The following is a 25756-nucleotide window of genomic DNA, read 5'->3' as shown; positions in this document are numbered from 1 at the left end:
TTCAAACTCTAAGAACTTTATTGATCATAATAAAAAAAAATCCAACAATAATAACACAGTCCGGTCGTCCACAGATCAGTCCGCCCTGGTCACCCGGTGACGCCCCCTGCTGGCGGAGGACTGGTCAGACATTCTCTGTGTGACACGGTGATGTCACTTGGTTTTATAATCCGATTCGCTGAGGTCATCACTCCACGTAAATCTCAGATGAGAATAACCTTTCCACAACCGCCATGATGGGAGAAGAGGACACAGAGGCGCGGGGTGGAGCATCAGAGGCCAGGATACAGGGCAAGATGGCGGAAGGGGGGCCTAGTCTCCTACAGACGCCCCCAGTTAGATGGACTCGATCTGTTTGCGCACTTTCTCCAGCGCTCGGCGATCCAACGTCCTCTGCCGTGAAATCACCAGGAGGGCGAGCGCAACTGTGCCCGCCAACATGGCGCCCACAAACTGCCAGAACACCCGCTTCTCCATGGGCACAGAGCGACAGCTGAGGGGAGGGGCAGATGTGGTTACACAGGATGAAGGTGCAGAACCCCCCGGGCCCCTCGGGCCCCTCCTCACCTCTTATACTCGGACTTGTTGGAGTTGGTACAGGCAACCTGCTCTACGAAGCCGGAGTCGCTGCACTGATCGAGGGTCTTCTGTCGGGGGAGACAAGGAGATGGCGGTTAATGGCAGATGATGAGCGGAGCAGTGAAGCGTAAGCTCCGCAGACGACCGGAGGACTCACCGTCTCAAACTGAGTACAGCTGTAGCAGTCCTTAGATATGGTGTACGCCTCTCTCTGCCAGCAGGGGGCGCTCACCGCTGCAGGGTCTGCAACATACAACACCATGGCGTCACATAATAAATAACGTACCGCGACATCTGGTCAAGAAGGCGGAGACAAGCGGGACGTACCGGACCCTGCCGGAGCCTTCTGATCCTGCGCGGGAGACGACAGAACCCAACTACAAGGGAACACAAATACATCAGCCCGGGGGGCGGTAATGAGTGTGACACACAGGAGATGAGGGGGCGGCAATGAGTGTGACATACAGGAGATGAGGGGGCGGTAACGAGTGTGACACACAGGAGATGAGGGGGCGGTAACGAGTGTGACACACAGGAGATGAGGGGGCGGTAATGAGTGTGACACACAGGAGAGGAGGGGCGGAAATAAGTGTGACACACAGGAGATGAGGGGGCGGTAACGAGTGTGACACACAGGAGATGAGGGGGCGGAAATGAGTGTGACACACAGGAGATGAGGGAGCGGTAATGAGTGTGACACACAGGAGATGAGGGGGCGGTAATGAGTGTGACACACAGGAGATGAGGGGGCGGTAATGAGTGTGACACACAGGAGATGAGGGGGTGGCAATGAGTGTGACACACAGGAGATGAGGGGGCGGCAATGAGTGTGAGACACAGGAGATGGGGGGGCGGTAATGAGTGTGAGACACAGGAGATGGGGGAGCGGTAATGAGTGTGACACACAGGAGATGGGGGAGCGGTAATGAGTGTGACACACAGGAGATGGGGGAGCGGCAATGAGTGTGACACACAGGAGATGAGGGAGCGGTAAAGAGTGTGACACACAGGAGATGAGGGGGTGGCAATGAGTGTGACACACAGGAGATGGGGGAGCGGTAACGAGTGTGACACACAGGAGATGAGGGAGCGGTAATGAGTGTGACACACAGGAGATGAGGGGGTGGCAATGAGTGTGACACACAGGAGATGAGGGGGCGGCAATGAGTGTGACACACAGGAGATGAGGGAGCGGTAATGAGTGTGACACACAGGAGATGAGGGAGCGGTAATGAGTGTGACACACAGGAGATGAGGGGGCGGCAATGAGTGTGACACACAGGAGATGAGGGAGCGGTAATGAGTGTGACACACAGGAGATGAGGGAGCGGTAATGAGTGTGACACACAGGAGATGAGGGAGCGGTAATGAGTGTGACACACAGGAGATGAGGGAGCGGCAACGAGTGTGACACACAGGAGATGAGGGGGCGGCAATGAGTGTGACACACAGGAGATGAGGGGGCGGCAATGAGTGTGACACACAGGAGATGAGGGGGTGGCAATGAGTGTGACACACAGGAGATGAGGGGGCGGTAATGAGTGTGACACACAGGAGATGGGGGGGCGGTAATGAGTGTGACACACAGGAGATGAGGGAGCGGTAATGAGTGTGACACACAGGAGATGGGGGAGCGGTAATGAGTGTGACACACAGGAGATGAGGGGGCGGTAATGAGTGTGACACACAGGAGATGAGGGGGCGGTAATGAGTGTGACACACAGGAGATGAGGGAGCGGTAACGAGTGTGACACACAGGAGATGAGGGGGCGCTAACGAGTGTGACACACAGGAGATGAGGGGGCGGCAATGAGTGTGACACACAGGAGATGAGGGGGCGCTAACGAGTGTGACACACAGGAGATGAGGGAGCGTTAATGAGTGTGACACACAGGAGATGAGGGGGCGGTAATGAGTGTGACACACAGGAGATGAGGGGGCGCTAACGAGTGTGACACACAGGAGATGGGGGAGCGGTAATGAGTGTGACACACAGGAGATGAGGGGGCGGTAATGAGTGTGACACACAGGAGATGAGGGGGCGCTAACGAGTGTGACACACAGGAGATGGGGGAGCGGTAACGAGTGTGACACACAGGAGATGAGGGGGCGGCAATGAGTGTGACACACAGGAGATGAGGGGGCGCTAACGAGTGTGACACACAGGAGATGAGGGAGCGGTAATGAGTGTGACACACAGGAGATGAGGGGGCGCTAACGAGTGTGACACACAGGAGATGAGGGGGCGGCAATGAGTGTGACACACAGGAGATGAGGGGGCGGAAATGAGTGTGACACACAGGAGATGAGGGAGCGGTAATGAGTGTGACACACAGGAGATGAGGGGGCGGTAATGAGTGTGACACACAGGAGATGAGGGGGCGCTAACGAGTGTGACACACAGGAGATGAGGGGGCGGCAATGAGTGTGACACACAGGAGATGAGGGAGCGGTAATGAGTGTGACACACAGGAGATGAGGGGGCGGTAATGAGTGTGACACACAGGAGATGAGGGAGCGCTAACGAGTGTGACACACAGGAGATGAGGGGGCGGTAATGAGTGTGACACACAGGAGATGAGGGGACACTAATGAGTGTGACACACAGGGAGATGAGGATACACTAATGACTGACACAGGGGAGATGAGGGGACACTAATGACTGTGACACACAGGAGATGAGGGGACACTAATAACTGTGACACACGATGAGATGAGGGGACACTAATGACTGTGACACACAGGGAGATGAGGGGACACTAATGACTGTGACACACGGGGAGATGAGGGGACACTAATGCCTGTGACACACGGGGAGATGAGGGGACACTAATGCCGGTGACACAGGGGAGAGGAGGACTCACCGGTGTACGCTCAGCACCAGGACGCCTCTCAGCAGCCAGCCCCCCGCCGCCGCCATCTCTCCGGTCCCACAGTTGTCAGTCGCTTCTTCCGGGGGATGAATCACAACTTCCGTTCGCTCTGAGCCGCAGACTGTGGTGTTCGGGAGTTTCGGCGCGCCCTCTAGTGGCTGGAGGAGGAGTAGCCGCGCTGTCCTTTGCGCACTCCTGCCATCTTGTGGTTCTAGGTGATATTGCAGGATCATTTTATCCCCTGTCATCTTGTCCTCTGTCCAATCCTGGGGCAGGCGGGGGTCAGGGGTGCTCCGTATGGAGGGACAGAGATTTCTCCTCAGTGCTACAGAGCATCATCTCTGACAACCCCTGTCAGGTCACAACTAACTGTCCTTAGCGTGCCTCCTATAATAAATGTACTATAATATTGTATTAAAACTGAATGTAATACATATCTGTCTGCCCCCGAAGCCTGTAATTCCATCCTCTGCCTGCCCCGTCCTCTGCCCGCCCCGTCCTCTGCCCGTCCCGTCCTCTGCCCGTCCCGTCCTCTGCCCGTCCCGTCCTCTGCCCGCTCCGTCCTCTGCCCGTCCCGTCCTCTGCCCGTCCCGTCCTCTGCCCGTCCCGTCCTCTGCCCGCTCCGTCCTCTGCCCGTCCCGTCCTCTGCCCGCTCCGTCCTCTGCCCGCTCCGTCCTCTGCTCGTTCCGTCCTCTGCCCGTTCCATCCTCTGCCATTTTGATGTCCTTCAGCTTTCTAAATAACAGGTATACAAAGAACAGCCACAAATCCACATTCACCTGCCTAATATTGGTATTGTGACCGTCTCTGACCCGTCATGGACTCCACGAGACCTCGAGGTCTGATGTATCCTGTAAATTTCCCGATGCGGCCTCCATGGATCCCACACATGAAGATTGGATTAAGATCTGGGAAGTTGAAGACAAGTGGTAGGTGTCACATCTAAGCCTTGGCAGCTGCTGAGCAGGTCGGCTCCTAGCTGGGCACAGCGCCATCAAAGGTGGGCGATAGGAAAACCTAAGATAATTGTCACATCTAAGAGCATACAGTGTAACCCTGGCACCATCCCGTACAATACAGTATAATCCCTGCACCATCCCGTACAATACAGTATAATCCCTGCACCGTGCTGTACAATACAGTATAATCCCTGCACCATCCCGTACGATACAGTACAATTCCTGCACCATGCTGTATAATATACAGTATAATCCCTGCACCGTGCTGTACAATACAGTATAATCCCTGCACCATCCCGTACAATACAGTATAATCCCTGCACCATCCCGTACAATACAGTATAATCCCTGCACCATCCTGTACAATACAGTATAATCCCTGCACCATCCCGTACGATACAGTACAATCCCTGCACCATGCTGTACAATATACAGTACAATCCCTGCACCGTGCTGTACAATATACAGTATAATCCCTGCACCATGCTGTACAATATACAGTATAACCCCTGCACCATGCTGTACAATACAGTATAACCCCTGCACCATGCTGTACAATACAGTATAATCCCTGCACCATCCCGTACAATACAGTATAATCCCTGCACCGTGCTGTACAATACAGTATAATCCCTGCACCATCCCGTACAATACAGTATAATCCCTGCACCGTGCTGTACAATACAGTATAATCCCTGCACCATCCCGTACAATACAGTATAATCCCTGCACCGTGCTGTACAATACAGTATAATCCCTGCACCATCCCGTACAATACAGTATAATCCCTGCACCGTGCTGTACAATATACAGTATAATCCCTGCACCGTGCTGTACAATACAGTATAATCCCGGCACCGTGCTGTATAATACAGTATAATCCCTGCACCATCCCGTACGATACAGTATAATCCCTGCACCATCCCGTACAATACAGTATAATCCCTGCACCGTGCTGTACAATACAGTATAATCCCTGCACCATCCCGTACAATACAGTATAATCCCTGCACCGTGCTGTACAATATACAGTATAATCCCTGCACCGTGCTGTACAATACAGTATAATCCCGGCACCGTGCTGTATAATACAGTATAATCCCTGCACCATCCCGTACGATACAGTATAATCCCTGCACCATCCCGTACGATACAGTATAATCCCTGCACCATGCTGTACAATACAGTATAATCCCTGCACCATCCCGTACAATACAGTATAATCCCTGCACCATCCCGTACGATACAGTATAATCCCTGCACCATCCCGTACGATACAGTACAATCCCTGCACCATGCTGTATAATATACAGTATAATCCCTGCACCGTGCTGTACAATATACAGTATAATCCCTGCACCGTGCTGTACAATATACAGTATAATCCCTGCACCGTGCTGTACAATATACAGTATAATCCCTGCACCGTGCTGTATAATATACAGTATAATCCCTGCACCGTGCTGTACAATACAGTATAATCCCTGCACCGTGCTGTACAATATACAGTATAATCCCTGCACCGTGCTGTACAATATACAGTATAATCCCTGCACCGTGCTGTACAATATACAGTATAATCCCTGCACCGTGCTGTACAATATACAGTATAATCCCTGCACCGTGCTGTACAATATACAGTATAATCCCTGCACCGTGCTGTATAATATACAGTATAATCCCTGCACCGTGCTGTACAATACAGTATAATCCCTGCACCGTGCTGTACAATATACAGTATAATCCCTGCACCGTGCTGTACAATATACAGTATAATCCCTGCACCATGCTGTACAATATACAGTATAATCCCTGCACCGTGCTGTACAATATACAGTATAATCCCTGCACCGTGCTGTACAATACTGTATAATCCCGGCACCGTGCTGTATAATACAGTATAATCCCTGCACCATCCCGTACGATACAGTATAATCCCTGCACCATCCCGTACGATACAGTATAATCCCTGCACCATGCTGTACAATACAGTATAATCCCTGCACCATCCCGTACAATACAGTATAATCCCTGCACCATCCCGTACGATACAGTATAATCCCTGCACCATGCTGTACAATACAGTATAATCCCTGCACCATGCTGTACAATACAGTATAATCCCTGCACCATGCTGTATAATATACAGTATAATCCCTGCACCGTGCTGCACAATACAGTATAATCCCTGCACCATGCTGTACAATATACAGTATAACCCCTGCACCATGCTGTACAATACAGTATAATCCCTGCACCATGCTGTACAATACAGTATAATCCCTGCACCATCCCGTACGATACAGTATAATCCCTGCACCATGCTGTACAATACAGTATAATCCCTGCACCATCCCGTACAATACAGTATAATCCCTGCACCATGCTGTATAATATACAGTATAATCCCTGCACCGTGCTGTACAATACAGTATAATCCCTGAACCATGCTGTACAATATACAGTATAATCCCTGCACCATGCTGTACAATATACAGTATAACCCCTGCACCATGCTGTACAATACAGTATAATCCCTGCACATGCTGTACAATATACAGTATAATCCCTGCACCATGCTGTACAATATACAGTATAATCCCTACACCATGCTGTACAATATACAGTATAATCCCTGCACCGTGCTGTACAATATACAGTATAATCCCTGCACCGTGCTGTACAATATACAGTATAATCTCGGCACCGTGCTGTACAATATACAGTATAATCCCTGCACAATGCTGTACAATATACAGTATAATCCCTGCACCGTGCTGTACAATATACAGTATAATACCTGCACCATGCTGTACAATATACAGTATAATCCCTGCACCGTGCTGTACAATATACAGTATAATCCCTGCACCATGCTGTACAATATACAGTATAATCCCTGCACAATGCTGTACAATATACAGTATAATCCCTGCACCATGCTGTACAATATACAGTATAATCCCGGCACCGTGCTGTACAATATACAGTATAATCCCTGCACCATGCTGTACAATATACAGTATAATCCCTGCACCATGCTGTACAATATACAGTATAATCCCTGCACAATGCTGTACAATATACAGTATAATCCCTGCACAATGCTGTACAATATACAGTATAATCCCTGCACATGCTGTACAATATACAGTATAATCCCTGCACAATGCTGTACAATATACAGTATAATACCTGCACCATGCTGTACAATATACAGTATAATCCCTGCACAATGCTGTACAATATACAGTATAATCCCTGCACCATGCTGTACAATATACAGTATAATCCCGGCACCATGCCTTACAATATAAAACTTAACCCCACAGTGTAGGTGTTATATTTTATATTGAACAGCATGGTGCAGAGATTATAATGTATATTGTACAGCAAATGTATGGAGGTTACACCATGCCGGACAATGGAGGGAGAGATAGATATTACACCTATATACAGCCTACACCGTGTAGACTGTACACATCCAGCCAAATATCCTACTGCCGCAGCTGGCTTGTCTTCTTCCCATAGTGCACCTGGTACCATCTCTTTCCAGATGATGCGCACACCTGTAACCTGATTCCTCAGACCAGGCCGCCTTCCCATAGTGCACCTGGTGCCATCTCCTCCCCAGGTAAGTGACGCACACCCCCGGCCGTCCACATGATGTGATTCCTCAGACCAGGCCGCCTTCTTCCCATAGTGCACCTGGTGCCATCTCCTCCCCAGGTAAGTGACGCACACCCCTGGCCGTCCACATGATGTAATGCGATTCCTCAGACCAGGCCACCTTCTTCCCATAGTGCACCTGGTGCCATCTCCTCCCCAGGTAAGTGACGCACACCCCCGGCCGTCCACATGATGTAATGTGATTCCTCAGACCAGGCCGCCTTCTTCCCATAGTGCACCTGGTGCCATCTCCTCCCCAGGTAAGTGACGCACACCCCCGGCCGTCCACATGATGTAATGTGATTCCTCAGACCAGGCTGCCTTCTGCCCATAGTGCACCTGGTGCCATCTCCTCCCCAGGTAAGTGACACACACCCCCTGCCATCCACATGATGTAATGTGATTCCTCAGACCAGGCCGCCTTCTTCCCATAGTGCACCTGGTGCCATCTCCTCCCCAGCTAAGTGACGCACACCCCCGGCCGTCCATGTAATGTGATTCCTCAGACCAGGCCGCCTTCTGCCTATAGTGCACCTGGTGCCATCTCCTCCCCAGGTAAGTGACGCACTCCCCCGGCCGTCCACATGATGTAACATGATGCATCAGACCAGGCCGCCTTCTTCCCATGGTGCACCTGGTGCCATCTCCTCCCCAGGTAAGTGACGCACTCCCCCGGCCGTCCACATGATGTAACCTGATTCCTCAGACCAGGCCACCTTCTGCCCATAGTGCACCTGGTGCCATCTCCTCCCCAGGTAAGTGACGCACACCCCTGGCCGTCCACATGATGTAATGTGATTCCTCAGACCAGGCCGCCTTCTTCCCATAGTGCACCTGGTGCCATCTCCTCCCCAGGTAAGTGACGCACACCCCCGGCCGTCCACATGATGTTATGTCATTCCTCAGACCAGGCCGCCTTCTTCCCATAGTGCACCTGGTGCCATCTCCTCCCCAGGTAAGTGACGCACACCCCTGGCCGTCCACATGTAATGTGATTCCTCAGACCAGGCCGCCTTCTGCCTATAGTGCACCTGGTGCCATCTCCTCCCCAGATAAGTGACGCACTCCCCCGGCCGTCCACATGATGTAACCTGATTCCTCAGACCAGGCCGCCTTCTGCCTATAGTGCACCTGGTGCCATCTCCTCCCCAGGTAAGTGACGCACTCCCCTGGCCGTCCACATGATGTTATGTGATTCCTCAGACCAGGCTGCCTTCTTCCCATAGTGCACCTGGTGCCATCTCCTCCCCAGGTAAGTGACACACACCCCCGCCATCCACATGATGTAATGCGATTCCTCAGACCAGGCTGCCTTCTTCCCATAGTGCACCTGGTGCCATCTCCTCCCCAGGTAAGTGACGCACACCCCCGGCCGTCCACATGATGTGATTCCTCAGACCAGGCCGCCTTCTTCCCATAGTGCACCTGGTGCCATCTCCTCCCCAGGTAAGTGACGCACACCCCCAGCCGTCCACATGACGTAACCTGATTCCTCAGACCAGGCTGCCTTCTTCCCATAGTGCACCTGGTGCCATCTCCTCCCCAGGTAAGCGACGCACACCCCTGGCCGTCCACATGATGTAATGTGATTCCTCAGACCAGGCCGCCTTCTTCCCATAGTACACCTGGTGCCATCTCCTCCCCAGGTAAGTGATGCACTCCCCCGGCCGTCCACATGATGTGATTCCTCAGACCAGGCCGCCTTCTTTCCATAGTGCACCTGGTGCCATCTCCTCCCCAGGTAAGTGACGCACACCCCCGGCCATCCACATGATGTAACCTGATTCCTCAGACCAGGCCGCCTTCTGCCTATAGTGCACCTGGTGCCATCTCCTCCCCAGGTAAGTGACGCACACCCCCAGCCGTCCACATGATGTGATTCCTCAGACCAGGCCGCCTTCTTTCCATAGTGCACCTGGTGCCATCTCCTCCCCAGGTAAGTGACGCACACCCCCAGCCGTCCACATGACGTAACCTGATTCCTCAGACCAGGCTGCCTTCTTCCCATAGTGCACCTGGTGCCATCTCCTCCCCAGGTAAGTGACGCACACCCCTGGCCGTCCACATGATGTAATGTGATTCCTCAGACCAGGCCGCCTTCTTCCCATAGTACACCTGGTGCCATCTCCTCCCCAGGTAAGTGACGCACTCCCCGGCCGTCCACATGATGTGATTCCTCAGACCAGGCCGCCTTCTTTCCATAGTGCACCTGGTGCCATCTCCTCCCCAGGTAAGTGACGCACACCCCCGGCCGTCCACATGATGTAATGTGATTCCTCAGACCAGGCCGCCTTCTGCCTATAGTGCACCTGGTGCCATCTCCTCCCCAGGTAAGTGACGCACACCCCTGGCCGTCCACATGGTGTAATGTGATTCCTCAGACCAGGCTGCCTTCTTCCCCATAGTGCACCTGGTGCCATCTCCTCCCCAGGTAAGTGATGCACACCCCCGGCCGTCCACATGGTGTAATGTGATTCCTCAGACCAGGCCGCCTTCTTCCCATAGTGCACCTGGTGCCATCTCCTCCCCAGGTAAGTGACGCACACCCCCGGCCATCCACATGATGTAACCTGATTCCTCAGACCAGGCTGCCTTCTTCCCATAGTGCACCTGGTGCCATCTCCTCCCCAGGTAAGTGACGCACACCCCTGGCCGTCCACATGTAATGTGATTCCTCAGACCAGGCCGCCTTCTTCCCATAGTGCACCTGGTGCCATCTCCTCCCCAGGTAAGTGACGCACACCCCTGGCCGCCCATGTAATGTGATTCCTCAGACCGGGCCGCCTTCTTCCCATGGTGCACCTAGTGCCATCTCCTCCCCAGGTAAGTGACGCACACCCCCGATCGTCCACATGATGTAATGTGATTCCTCAGACCAGGCTGCCTTCTTCCCATGGTGCACCTGGTGCCATCTCCTCCCCAGGTAAGTGACGCACACCCCTGGCCGTCCACATGATGTAATGTGATTCCTCAGACCAGGCCGTCTTCTTCCCATAGTGCACCTGGTGCCATCTCCTCCCCAGGTACGTGACGCACACCCCTGGCCGTCCACATGTAATGTGATTCCTCAGACCAGGCCACCTTCTGCCCATAATGCACCTGGTGCCATCTCCTCCCCAGGTAAGTGACGCACACCCCCGACCGTCCACATGATGTGATGTGATTCCTCAGACCAGGCTGCCTTCTTCCCATGGTGCACCTGGTGCCATCTCCTCCCCAGGTAAGTGACGCACACCCCCCGACCATCCACATGATGTAATGTGATTCCTCAGACCAGGCCGCCTTCTTCCCATAGTGCACCTGGTGCCATCTCCTCCCCAGGTAAGTGACGCACACCCCCGACCATCCACATGATGTAATGTGATTCCTCAGACCAGGCCGCCTTCTTCCCATAGTGCACCTGGTGCCATCTCCTCCCCAGGTAAGTGACGCACACCCCCGGCCGTCCACATGATGTAACCTGATTCCTCAGACCAGGCCGCCTTCTTCCCATAGTGCACCTGGTGCCATCTCCTCCCCAGGTAAGTGACGCACACCCCCGGCCACCCACATGATGTAACCTGATTCCTCAGACCAGGTCGCCTTCTTCCCATAGTGCACCTGGTGCCATCTCCTCCCCAGGTAAGTGACGCCCACCCCCGGCCGTCCACATGATGTAACCTGATTCCTCAGACCAGGCCGCCTTCTTCCCATAGTGCACCTGGTGCCATCTCCTCCCCAGGTAAGTGCCGCACACCCCCGGCCACCCACATGATGTAACCTGATTCCTCAGACCAGGCCGCCTTCTTCCCATAGTGCACCTGGTGCCATCTCCTCCCCAGGTAAGTGACGCACACCCCTGGCCGCCCACATGATGTGATTCCTCAGATCAGGCCGCCTTCTTCCCATAGTGCACCTGGTGCCATCTCCTCCCCAGGTAAGTGACGCACACCCCTGGCCGCCCATGTAATGTGATTCCTCAGACCAGGCCGCCTTCTTCCCATGGTGCACCTAGTGCCATCTCCTCCCCAGGTAAGTGACGCACTCCCCCGGCCGCCCACATGATGTAATGTGATTCCTCAGACCAGGCCGCCTTCTTCCCATAGTGCACCTGGTGCCATCTCCTCCCCAGGTAAGTGACGCACACCCCTGGCCGTCCACATGACGTAATGTGATTCCTCAGACCAGGTCGTCTTCTTCCCATAGTGCACCTGGTGCCATCTCCTCCCCAGGTAAGTGACGCACACCCCCAGCCGTCCACATGATGTAATGTGATTCCTCAGACCAGGCCATCTTCTTCCTATAGTGCACCTGGTGCCATCTCCTCCCCAGGTAAGTGACGCACACCCCTGGCCGTCCACATGATGTAATGTGATTCCTCAGACCAGGCCGCCTTCTTCCCATAGTGCACCTGGTGCCATCTCCTCCCCAGGTAAGTGACGCACACACACCCGGCCGTCCATGATGTAACATGATGCATCAGACCAGGCTGCCTTCTGCCCATAGTGCACCTGGTGCCATCTCCTCCCCAGGTAAGTGACGCACACCCCTGGCCGTTCACATGATGTGATTCCTCAGACCAGGCTGCCTTCTTCCCATAGTGCACCTGGTGCCATCTCCTCCCCAGGTAAGTGACGCACACCCCCGGCCATCCACATGATGTAATGTGATTCCTCAGACCAGGCCGCCTTCTTCCCATAGTGCACCTGGTGCCATCTCCTCCCCAGGTAAGTGACGCACACGCACATGACGTAACCCGATTCCTCAGACCAGGTCTTCCTCGATTGCTCCACTTCTGATACGGACATGCTCTACAGCAGCTGTTCAGTGGACCAGACAGACTTACCTTCACCCACAGATATCAATGAGACTTGGGCCCCCGGGACCCTGTCACTGGTGGTCCTTCCTCAGATCACTGTTGGTAGGTACTGAGCACTACGTTCCAGGGACACCCCACAGGACCTGGCCGTTCTGGAGCTGCTCTGACCTCATCATCTACATATCATAATATGGCCGCTGTCAGATCCTTCCGCTCGCTCATTTTCCTGCTTCCAACAACTTCAAGAGCCGACCAATCACCAGAGACAAGTCATGGACAGGAAGTGCGCTGTGCGTGCAATAAATCCCTCCCCACCGTGTCATGCTGAGTATATGGACACACAGACGACACCAGATGTTAGAAAACAGCATTTATTACATGGGGCACCATCTGCCGAGGCGGCTCCGGCGGTCGTACAGCGAGCAGCGTCCTTCCCAGTTCTACGTCCCACAGCCAACCACACTCTCCCTTAAGAGTGGCCCTGGGGCCCCACTGGAAGTATTACTGGGAATGAATGAGCCTCGTGCATCAGAAGCCTCCACAGCGGCCAATCAGGAGCCACACTTCATTTCTCTTGTGTGTGATTGGCTGTTGCGGGGCCCCTAATATACGGGCAAATACGTGACGTGTTCACCGCTTCGCAGGGGGTACAGGACGGCACTGAACAGCTTGTGAATCCCCTCGGCATCAGCGCAGATCATCCTTCGGGCGGACTACAAGTCCCAGCCTCCAGCTACTACACGTTCCATATCCTCCCGCCTCCTAATCACATCCCTCAATAATTGGCGCCAAATCTAAGATCTCCTACAGGTTAAGGGGTCACCACAGAAGATTGGGGTCCCAGGCTGTGCCTTCAGTGCCAATGGCCATGCCGCAGTCCAAATATGGCCGCCGCCGCTGCCCCCTCCCTCGGGTATGAACACATCCTACTCCTATATTACTTGACCTATAAGCAATGTCCATGGTGGGGTCAGTAGAATGAGGGCCCCCGGTTCCTGCCAGCGCTGGAATGAGGTTGGACCCAGGGACGGCGGCGCCATATTAATTCCGTCAGTTCTAGATCAGTCTGGATAAGCGGCGTCCGGTTACTGATGGGGGGCCGCCTGACCTCCCTCCAGCAGATCCTTATAGCGCAGAACACTTGTTGCCTCCTTTCTTGGAAGAACTTTTTAAATCCACTGGATCCCTCATCCCGTGGCCCTGCAAGAAACCAAGAGTCAGCAGGAAGCACTCGGGGGTCTATGGTGGGAATATTGGGGGCCACACTCACCGCCCTCCGGGACATCTGCATCAGGATGTCTGTGGCCAGTTCATTGAACGCCTGCCGAGAGAACAAGACGTCTTAGTGACGGAGAACCCAGGACCCCCAGCCGGCACCGACATCTATCGGGCCACTCACCTCGTCCACGTTCTGGCTGGACTTAGCACTGGTCTCGAAGAAGCGGATGCCGTGTTCTTTAGCGAGCTGAAAAGGAGAGGCGGTTACCAGAGGACACACCCCGAAGGACACCCCCGGCCCACGCAAGAACAGAGGACACACGTGGACCTTGGCTGTCTGAGTACACAGAACACCCCCATCCAACCCCCCAGTACACAGGACACACACACGGACATTCACCCCCCCAGTACACAGGACACACACACACGGACATTCACCCCCCCAGTACACAGGACATTCACCCCCCAGTACACAGGACACACACGGACATTCACCCCCCAGTACACAGGACACACACACGGTCATTCACCCCCCCAGTACACAGGACACACACACGGACATTCACCCCCCCAGTACACAGGACACACACACGGACATTCACCCCCCAGTACACAGGACACACACGGACATTCACCCCCCCAGTACACAGGACACACACACGGACATTCACCCCCCCAGTACACAGGACACACACACGGACATTCACCCCCCAGTACACAGGACACACACACGGTCATTCACCCCCCCAGTACACAGGACACACACACGGACATTCACCCCCCCAGTACACAGGACACACACACGGACATTCACCCCCCCCAGTACACAGGACACACACACGGACATTCACCCCCCAGTACACAGGACACATGTGGACATTCACACCCCCAGTACACAGGACACACACACGGACATTCCCCCCCAGGTACACAGGACACACACACGGTCATTCACCCCCCCAGTACACAGGACACACACACGGACATTCACCCCCCCAGTACACAGGACACACACACGGACATTCACCCCCCCAGTACACAGGACACACACACGGACATTCACCCCCCCCAGTACACAGGACACACACACGGACATTCACCCCCCCCAGTACACAGGACACACACACGGACATTCACCCCCCCAGTACACAGGACACACACACGGACATTCACCCCCCCAGTACACAGGACACACACACGGACATTCACCCCCCCAGTACACAGGACACACACACGGACATTCACCCCCCCAGTACACAGGACACACACACGGTCATTCACCCCCCCAGTACACAGGACACACAACGGACATTCACCCCCCCAGTACACAGGACACACACACGGACATTCACCCCCCCAGTACACAGGACACACACACGGACATTCACCCCCCCAGTACACAGGACACACACACGGACATTCACCCCCCAGTACACAGGACACACACACGGTCATTCACCCCCCAGTACACAGGACACACACACGGACATTCACCCCCCCAGTACACAGGACACACACACGGACATTCACCCCCCCAGTACACAGGACACACACACGGACATTCACCCCCCAGTACACAGGACACATGTGGACATCACACCCCCAGTACACAGGACACACACACGGACATTCCCCCCCAGTACACAGGACACACACACGGTCATTCACCCCCCCAGTACACAGGACACACACGGACATTCACCCCCCCAGTACACAGGACACACCACGGACATTCACCCCCCAGTACACAGGACACACACACGGACATTCACCCCCCCAGTACACAGGACACACACACGGACATTCACCCCCCCCCAGTACACAGGACACACACACGGACATTCACCCCCCAGTACACAGGACACACACACGGACATTCACCCCCCCAGTACACAGGACACACACACGGACATTCACCCCCCCAGTACACAGGACACACACACGGACATTCACCCCCCCAGTACACAGGACACACACAGGTCATTCACCCCCCCAGTACACAGGACACACACGGACATTCACCCCCCCAGTACACAGGACACACACACGGACATTCACCCCCCCAGTACACAGGACACACACACGGACATTCACCCCCCCCAGTACACAGGACACCACACACGGACATTCACCCCCCAGTACACAGGACACACACACGGTCATTCACCCCCCCAGTACACAGGACACACACACGGACATTCACCCCCCCAGTACACAGGACACACACACGGACATTCACCCCATTCCCCCCCCCCAGTACACAGGACACACACACGGACATTCCCCCCCCAGTACACAGGACACACCACCGGACATTCCCCCCCAGTACACAGGACACACACACGGACATTCCCCCCCCAGTACACAGGACACACACACACACGGACATTCACCCCCAGTACACAGGACACACACACGGACATTCCCCCCCCAGTAACACACGGACACATGTGGACATTCCCCCCCCAGTACACAGGACACATGTGGACATTCACCCCCCAGTACACAGGACACACACATGGTCATTCACCCCCCCAGTACACAGGACACACACACGGACATTCCCCCCAGTACACAGGACACACACACGGACATTCCCCCCCAGTACACAGGACACACACACACGGACATTCACCCCCCCAGTACACAGGACACACACACACGGACATTCCCCCCTCAGTACACAGGACACATGTGGACATTCACCCCCCAGTACACAGGACACACACACGGACATTCACCCCCCCCAGTACACAGGACACACACACGGACATTCCCCCCCAGTACACAGGACACACACACGGACATTCCCCCCCCAGTACACAGGACACACACACGGACATTCCCCCCCAGTACACAGGGACACACACACGGACATTCACCCCCCCCAGTACACACACACGGACATTTACCCCGCCAGTACACAGGAACACACACCGGACATTCACCCTCCCAGTACACAGGACACACACACGGACATTCACCCCCCCAGTACACAGGACACACACACGGACATTCACCCCCCAGTACACAGGACACACACACGGACATTCACCCCCCAGTACACAGGACACACACACGGACATTCACCCCCAAGTACACAGGACACACACACACGGACATTCACCCCCCCAGTACACAGGACACACACACGGACATTCACCCCCCCAGTACACAGGACACACACACGGACATTCACCCCCCAGTACACAGGACACACACACGGACATTCACCCCCCCAGTACACAGGACACACACACGGTCATTCACCCCCCTGTACACAGGACACACACACGGACATTCACCCCCCAGTACACAGGACACACACACGGACATTCACCCCCCCAGTACACAGGACACACACACGGACATTCACCCCCAAGTACACAGGACACACACACACGGACATTCACCCCCCCAGTACACAGGACACACACACGGACATTCACCCCCCCAGTACACAGGACACACACACGGACATTCACCCCCCAGTACACAGGACACACACACGGACATTCACCCCCCAGTACACAGGACACACACACGGTCATTCACCCCCCCAGTACACAGGACACACACACGGACATTCACCCCCCCAGTACACAGGACACACACACGGACATTCACCCCCCCAGTACACAGGACACACACACGGACATTCACCCCCCTGTACACAGGACACACACACGGACATTCACCCCCCCAGTACACAGGACACCACACACGGACATTCACCCCCCTGTACACAGGACACACACACGGACATTCACCCCCCAGTACACAGGACACACACACACGGACATTCACCCCCCAGTACACAGGACACACACACGGACATTCACCCCCCAGTACACAGGACACACACACACGGACATTCACCCCCAGTACACAGGACACACACACGGACATTCACCCCCCAGTACACCCCCTCACCTTCTCCCCGCGCTCTTTTGGGACTTTCCGCCTGCTCTCCATGTCACATTTATTCCCCAGGAGCATCCGCTCTACTCCTGCCGCAGCGTTCTGCAGGGAAGAACAGCAAGATGGAACAGTTCAACCCCCCACACACTGAAGACCACCAATAATACCCACCTCTGACACCAACCAGACCTATGACACGCTACACAATCCAGACTTTACCCCTCCGGAAACCCTGCGGCCCCTCTCCCCTCCGGAAACCCTGCGGCCCCTCCCCCTCCCCAGAAACCCTGCGGCCCTCCCCCCCCCCCGGAAACCCTGCGGCCCTCCCCCCCCCCCGGAAACCCTGCGGACCCTCCTCCCCCCCCCCCCCCCCGGAAACCCTGCGGCCCCTCTCCCCCCCCCCCCCCCCGGAAACCCTGCGGCCCCTCCCCCCCCACCCCCCGGAAACCCTGCGGCCCCTCTCCCCCCTCCCCCCCCCCGGAAACCCTGCGGCCCCTCCCCCTCTGTTGCTCCTCCGGTCACTCACCTCTTTAATGCTCTTCATCCAGTTTTGGATATTTTCGAAGGAGCGGTCGTCAGTGATGTCATAGACCAAAATTATCCCCTGAAACCAAGAGAGACAGACTGATGTATGGTAGGTGGCCATTTTCCCATCCCCCACAGCAGCTATCTCCAACCAGTGGCTCTCACAATGTTGCAAAACTATAACTCCCATCATGACCCTGGAAACATTGTCTTATGCGCAGTGTCGTCACAGTGTTCCTTCCCTGTACAGGCATCAGCCTCAGGGAACGAACTGCGCATGCGCTAGCTCGCGCATTGCAAGATTACAGAACTCTGACGTCGGGGAGCAAGGAGGAGATTCTAAGTATGCGGGCGGTGCTGGGTTCCTTCACACAGGCCTCCTCTCGGGGACAAAGCTCCTCTCGGGAACAGGGCTAATTATTTGGGGGGTAGGGTATTCTAAAAAAGTGGTGCAGCTCGGGAGAAGTCTTGGAGCCGGAAGTGAAAAGTTGAGATTACAGTTGATGTCAGTCGTAAATCATTAGCTGAATGGACAGTACAGGTAGGATGGTAGACAGAGATGAGGAGGAGATGTAGGAGGTGCAGCACTGTGGAGAGCACAGGTAGGATGGTAGACAGAGATGAGGAGGAGATGTAGGGGGTGCAGCACTGTGGTAGAGTACAGGTAGGATGGTAGACAGAGATGAGGAGGAGATGTAGGGGGTGCAGCACTGTGGAGAGTACAGGTAGGATGGTAGACAGAGATGAGGAGGAGATGTAGGGGGTGCAGCACTGTGGAGAGTACAGGTGGATGGTAGACAGAGATGAGGAGGAGTAGGGGTGCAGCACTGTGGAGAGCACAGTTAGGTAGTAGACAGCAGATGAGGAGGAGATGTAGGAGGTACAGCACTGTGGAGAGCACAGGTAGGATGTAGACAGAGCTGAGGAGGAGATGTAGGAGGTACAGCACTGTGGAGAGCACAGGTAGGATGGTAGACAGAGATGAGGAGGAGATGTAGGGGGTGCAGCACTGTGGAGAGCTACAGGTAGGATGGTAGACAGAGATGAGGAGGAGATGTAGGGGTGCAGCACTGTGGAGAGCACAGGTAGGATGGTAGACAGAGATGAGGAGGAGATGTAGGGGGTGCAGCACTGTGGAGAGTACAGGTAGGATGGTAGACAGAGATGAGGAGGAGATGGAGGGTGCAGCACTGTGGAGAGACAGGTAGGATGGTAGACAGAGATGAGGAGGAGATGTAGGGGTGCAGCACTGTGGAGAGTACAGGTAGGATGGTAGACAGAGATGAGGAGGAGATGTAGGGGTGCAGCACTGTGGAGAGCACAGGTAGGATGGTAGACAGAGATGAGGAGGAGATGTAGGAGGTGCAGCACTGTGGAGAGCACAGGTAGGATGGTAGACAGAGATGAGGAGGAGATGTAGGGGTGCAGCACTGTGGAGAGTACAGGTAGGATGGTAGACAGAGATGAGGAGGAGATGTAGGGTGCAGCACTGTGGAGAGCACAGGTAGGATGGTAGACAGAGATGAGGAGGAGATGTAGGGGTGCAGCACTGTGGAGAGCACAGGTTAGGATGGTAGACTAGAGATGAGGAGGAGATGTAGGAGGTGCAGCACTGTGGAGAGCACAGGAGGATGGTTAGACAGAGATGAGGAGGAGATGTAGGGGGTGCAGCACTGTGGAGAGTACAGGTAGGATGGTAGACAGAGATGAGGAGGAGATGTATGGAGGTGCCAGCACTGTGGAGAGCACAGGTAGGATGGTAGACAGAGATGAGGAGGAGATGTAGGGGTGCGCAGCACTGTGGAGCAGCAGGGTAGGATGGTAGACAGAGATGAGAGGAGATGTAGGAGGTGCAGCACTGTGGAGAGTACAGGTAGGATGGTAGACAGAGATGAGGAGGAGATGTAGGAGGGTGCAGCACTGTGGAGAGTACAGGTAGGATGGTAGACAGAGATGAGGAGGAGATGTTAGGAGGTTGCAAGCACTGTGGAGAGCACAGGTAGGATGGTAGACAGAGATGAGGAGGAGATGTAGGGGTGCAGCACTGTGGAGGAGTACAGGTAGGATGGTAGACAGAGATGAGGAGGAGATGTAGGAGGTGCAGCACTGTGGAAGGTACAGGTAGGATGGTAGACAGAGATGAGGAGGAGATGTAGGGGTGCAGCACTGTGGAGAGCACAGGTAGGATGGTAGACAGAGATGAGGAGGAGATGTAGGAGGTGCAGCACTGTGGAGAGTACAGGTAGGATGGTAGACAGAGATGAGGAGGAGATGTAGGGGTGCAGCACTGTGGAGAGCAAGGGTAGGATGGTAGACAGAGATGAGGAGGGAGTGTAGGGGGTGCAGCACTGTGGAGTGTACAGGTAGGATGGTAGACAGAGATGAGGAGGAGATGTAGGAGGTGCAGCACTGTGGAGAGTACAGGTAGGATGGTAGACAGAGATGAGGAGGAGATGTAGGGGGTGCAGCACTGTGGAGAGCACAGGTAGGATGGTAGACAGAGATGAGGAGGAGATGTAGGGGGTGCAGCACTGTGGAGAGCACAGGTAGGATGGTAGACAGAGATGAGGAGGAGATGTATGAGGTGCAGCACTGTGGAGAGACAGGTAGGATGGTAGACAGAGATGAGGAGGAGATGTAGGGGGTGCAGCACTGTGGAGAGCACAGGTAGGATGGCTAGACAGAGATGAGGAGGAGATGTAGGAGGTGCAGCACTGTGGAGAGTACAGGTAGGATGGTAGACAGAGATGAGGAGGAGATGTAGGGGGTGCAGCACTGTGGAGAGTACAGGTAGGATGGTAGACAGAGATGAGGAGGAGATGTAGGAGGTGCAGCACTGTGGAGAGTACAGGTAGGATGGTAGACAGAGATGAGGAGGAGATGTAGGGGGTGCAGCACTGTGGAGAGCACAGGTAGGATGGTAGACAGAGATGAGGAGGAGATGTAGGAGGTGCAGCACTGTGGAGAGTACAGGTAGGATGGTAGACAGAGATGAGGAGGAGATGTAGGGGGTGCAGCACTGTGGAGAGCACAGGTAGGATGGTAGACAGAGATGAGGAGGAGATGTAGGAGGTGCAGCACTGTGGAGAGCACAGGTTAGGATGGTAGACAGAGATGAGGAGGAGATGTAGGGGGTGCAGCACTGTGGAGAGCACAGGTAGGATGGTAGACAGAGATGAGGAGGAGATGTAGGAGGTGCAGCACTGTGGAGAGCACAGGTAGGATGGTAGACAGAGATGAGGAGGAGATGTAGGAGGTGCAGCACTGTGGAGAGCACAGGTAGGATGGTAGACAGAGATGAGGAGGAGATGTAGGAGGTGCAGCACTGTGGAGAGCACAGGTAGGATGGTAGACAGAGATGAGGAGGAGATGTAGGAGGTGCAGCACTGTGGAGAGCACAGGTAGGATGGTAGACAGAGATGAGGAGGAGATGTAGGGGGCAGCATTGGAGCACGGGTAGGATGGTAGCAGATGAGGAGGATATGTAGGAGGTTGCAGCACTGTGGAGAGCACAGGTAGGATGGTAGACAGAGATGAGGAGGAGATGTAGGAGGTGCAGCACTGTGGAGAGCACAGGTAGGATGGTAGACAGAGATGAGGAGGAGATGTAGGGGGTGCAGCACTGTGGAGAGTACAGGTAGGATGGTAGACTAGAGATGAGGAGGAGATGTAGGGGTGCAGCACTGTGGAGAGCACAGGTAGGATGGTAGACAGAGATGAGGAGGAGATGTAGGAGGTGCAGCACTGTGGAGAGTACGGGTAGGATGGTAGACAGAGATGAGGAGGAGATGTAGGAGGTGCAGCACTGTGGAGAGTACAGGTAGGATGGTAGACAGAGATGAGGAGGAGATGTAGGGGTGCAGCACTGTGGAGAGCTACGGGTAGGATGGTAGACAGAGATGAGGAGGAGATGTAGGGGTGCAGCACTGTGGAGAGCACAGGTAGGATGGTAGACAGAGATGAGGAGGAGATGTAGGGGGTGCAGCACTGTGGAGAGCACAGGTAGGATGGTAGACAGAGATGAGGGTGGAGATGTAGGGGTGCAGCACTGTGGAGAGCACAGGTAGGATGGTAGACAGAGATGAGGAGGAGATGTAGGGGGTGCAGCACTGTGGAGAGCACAGGTAGGATGGTAGACAGAGATGAGGAGGAGATGTAGGGGGTGCAGCACTGTGGAGAGCACAGGTAGGATGGTAGACAGAGATGAGGAGGAGATGTAGGAGGTGCAGCACTGTGGAGAGTACAGGTAGGATGGTGGAGATGTAGGAGGTGCAGCACTGTGGAGAGCACAGGTAGGATGGTAGACAGAGATGAGGAGGAGATGTAGGAGGTGCAGCACTGTGGAGAGTACAGGTAGGATGGTAGACAGAGATGAGGAGGAGATGTAGGGGTGCAGCACTGTGGAGAGCACAGGTAGGATGGTAGACAGAGATGAGGAGGAGATGTAGGGGGTGCAGCACTGTGGAGAGCACAGGTAGGATGGTAGACAGAGATGAGGAGGAGATGTAGGGGTGCAGCACTGTGGAGAGTACAGGTAGGATGGTAGACAGAGATGAGGAGGAGATGTAGGGGGTGCAGCACTGTGGAGAGCACAGGTAGGATGGTAGACAGAGATGAGGAGGAGATGTAGGGGGTGCAGCACTGTGGAGAGTACAGGTAGGATGGTAGACAGAGATGAGGAGGAGATGTAGGGGGTGCAGCACTGTGGAGAGCACAGGTAGGATGGTAGACAGAGATGAGGAGGAGATGTAGGGGTACAGCACTGTGGAGAGCACGGGTAGGATGGTAGACAGAGATGAGGAGGAGATGTAGGGGGTGCAGCACTGTGGAGAGCACAGGTAGGATGGTAGACAGAGATGAGGAGGAGATGTAGGGAGTGCAGCACTGTGGAGAGCACAGGTAGGATGGTAGACAGAGATGAGGAGGAGATGTATGGGGTGCAGCACTGTGGAGAGTACAGGTAGGATGGTAGACAGAGATGAGGAGGAGATGTAGGGGTGCAGCACTGTGGAGAGCACAGGTAGGATGGTAGACAGAGATGAGGAGGAGATGTAGGGGTGCAGCACTGTGGAGAGTACAGGTAGGATGGTAGACAGAGAAGAGGAGGAGATGTAGGGGTGCAGCACTGTGGAGAGCACAGGTAGGATGGTAGACAGAGATGAGGAGGAGATGTAGGGGGTGCAGCACTGTGGAGAGTACAGGTAGGATGGTAGACAGAGATGAGGAGGAGATGTAGGAGGTACAGCACTGTGGAGAGCACAGGTAGGGTGGTAGACAGAGATGAGGAGGAGATGTAGGGGTGCAGCACTGTGGAGAGCACAGGTAGGATGGTAGACAGAGATGAGGAGGAGATGTAGGAGGTGCAGCACTGTGGAGAGCACAGGTAGGATGGTAGACAGAGATGAGGAGGAGATGTAGGGGTGCAGCACTGTGGAGAGCACAGGTAGGATGGTAGACAGAGATGAGGAGGAGATGTAGGGGGTGCAGCACTGTGGAGAGTACAGGTAGGATGGTAGACAGAGATGAGGAGGAGATGTAGGAGGTGCAGCACTGTGGAGAGTACAGGTAGGATGGTAGACAGAGATGAGGAGGAGATGTAGGGGGTGCAGCACTGTGGAGAGCACAGGTAGGATGGTAGACAGAGATGAGGAGGAGATGTAGGGGGTGCAGCACTGTGGAGAGCACAGTTAGGATGGTAGACAGAGATGAGGAGGAGATGTAGGAGGTGCAGCACTGTGGAGAGCACAGGTAGGATGGTAGACAGAGATGAGGAGGAGATGTAGGGGGTGCAGCACTGTGGAGAGCACAGGTAGGATGGTAGACAGAGATGAGGAGGAGATGTAGGGGGTGCAGCACTGTGGAGAGCACAGTTAGGGTGGTAGACAGAGATGAGGAGGAGACAGCTGATACACTGACGGAGCGGTCAGAGAGGTAGGACGAGAACCAGGAGAGGGGGTGTCCTGATAGATTGGAGCATGGTGGGGAGGAGATGGGGGTCTACACTGTCAGATGCTGCCGCTCCTCTGTCTCTTCATAGAACGGGGCCCTCCATGTATCACCCGTGAGCTCTACCGGGTCATACGTGTTTGCTCTCATCCGCCGCCGCCCATGGATGTACATAGCAGGGGGGTGCATTTGTATTAGCGCCCCCCACTGGAGAGGAGGATGCTCAGCGGGTACTCACCATTGCCCCCCGGTAGTAGGCGGTAGTGATGGTCTTGAACCTCTCCTGCCCGGCCGTGTCCCTGGCACAAAGGGGAAAAAGTGTCATTTACAGGAACCAGTCAATGTCTGGCCCCGCCCCGCTGAAACGTGTGTTTCTGATTGATTGGGGGGCTGAGGGGGCGTGTACCACTGCTAGGAGTGGCCATGCTGCTGCAGAACTTCTTGGATCCTTTCTCAGACTCACCAGACCTGCAGTTTGATTTTCTTCCCTTGGATTTCGGTCGTCCGGATTTTAAAATCGATTCCTGTGCAGAAAGAGAGAGAACATCAGAACGGCGTCGTGTCGAGTGGCGCCGTCCCCCGTGGCCGGCAGCGGGACGTGGCACTAACTCAGGACTCCCAGGAAGCCGAGTCCTCTGCCCCCTGTCATTGTGCCGCCCCTCCCCCACCACGAGGACCGGGAACGAGGGGCAGGAAGGAAGACGAGGAATCCTGAGTGACAGCGGATCAGAGCGAGCCGCCTTCCTGCCATTGTTACTGGGACGAAACCAAGGAAGTCCTCAGACCGGTGGCTGCGTCATGTAGGCGGAGTCAGTGACCGACGCAGCCAATCCGATCAATGAACAGCAATTTACTGCTACAAAAGACGCTCCATATGGACATCCAAGATGGCGTCTCTGGTGAGGGACACGAGCGCAGGTAAAGGGTAGAACGCCATCTGCCGAGACACATCCGCACCGTCCTAGAAACAAGAGCTGAACTAACAACTGCGAGCGGAGAAATCTACAGCGATCGCACAATACTACAACATACAGCGATCGCACAATACTACAACATACAGCACAGCGATCGCACAATACTACAACATACAGCGATCGCACAATACTACAACATACAGCGATCGCACAATACTAACTACAATACAGCGATCGCACAATACTACAAACAACAGCGATCGCACAATACTACAACATACAGCGATCGCACAATACTACAACATACAGCGATCGCACAATACTACAACATACAGCGATCGCACAATACTACAA

The 25756-nt window shown here is 54.6% G+C and overlaps 2 protein-coding genes across 2 annotated transcripts; both read right to left on the bottom strand.

Moving 5' to 3' along the window:
- Nucleotides 1–3554, bottom strand: JTB (jumping translocation breakpoint). Its single transcript, XM_044274042.1, has 5 exons — nucleotides 3444–3554; nucleotides 907–956; nucleotides 737–822; nucleotides 568–647; nucleotides 1–493 (listed from the first exon to the last, which is right to left on the bottom strand). The coding sequence occupies exons 1-5, from the start codon at nucleotides 3497–3499 to the stop codon at nucleotides 337–339; spliced, it is 429 nt and encodes a 142-aa protein (XP_044129977.1). The 5' UTR covers nucleotides 3500–3554; the 3' UTR covers nucleotides 1–336.
- A 9681-nt stretch (nucleotides 3555–13235) lies between these two features.
- Nucleotides 13236–25034, bottom strand: LOC122923259 (ras-related protein Rab-13-like; the record flags this gene model as incomplete). The annotated part of the gene is made up of 7 exons (XM_044274041.1): nucleotides 13236–14078; nucleotides 14149–14199; nucleotides 14278–14343; nucleotides 18030–18119; nucleotides 18544–18621; nucleotides 24727–24787; nucleotides 24952–25034. Coding segments are annotated over 7 exons (504 nt in total), but the record flags the coding sequence as incomplete, so codon positions are not given.
- Between the last annotated feature and the right edge of the window lie 722 nt (nucleotides 25035–25756).

The sequence above is a fragment of the Bufo gargarizans genome, unplaced genomic scaffold, assembly GCF_014858855.1.
Source record: "Bufo gargarizans isolate SCDJY-AF-19 unplaced genomic scaffold, ASM1485885v1 original_scaffold_1415_pilon, whole genome shotgun sequence".
Lineage (NCBI taxonomy): Eukaryota > Metazoa > Chordata > Amphibia > Anura > Bufonidae > Bufo > Bufo gargarizans.
The sequence above is the reverse complement of the archived record's forward strand: the minus strand, read 5'-3'. Positions and strand labels throughout refer to the sequence as shown.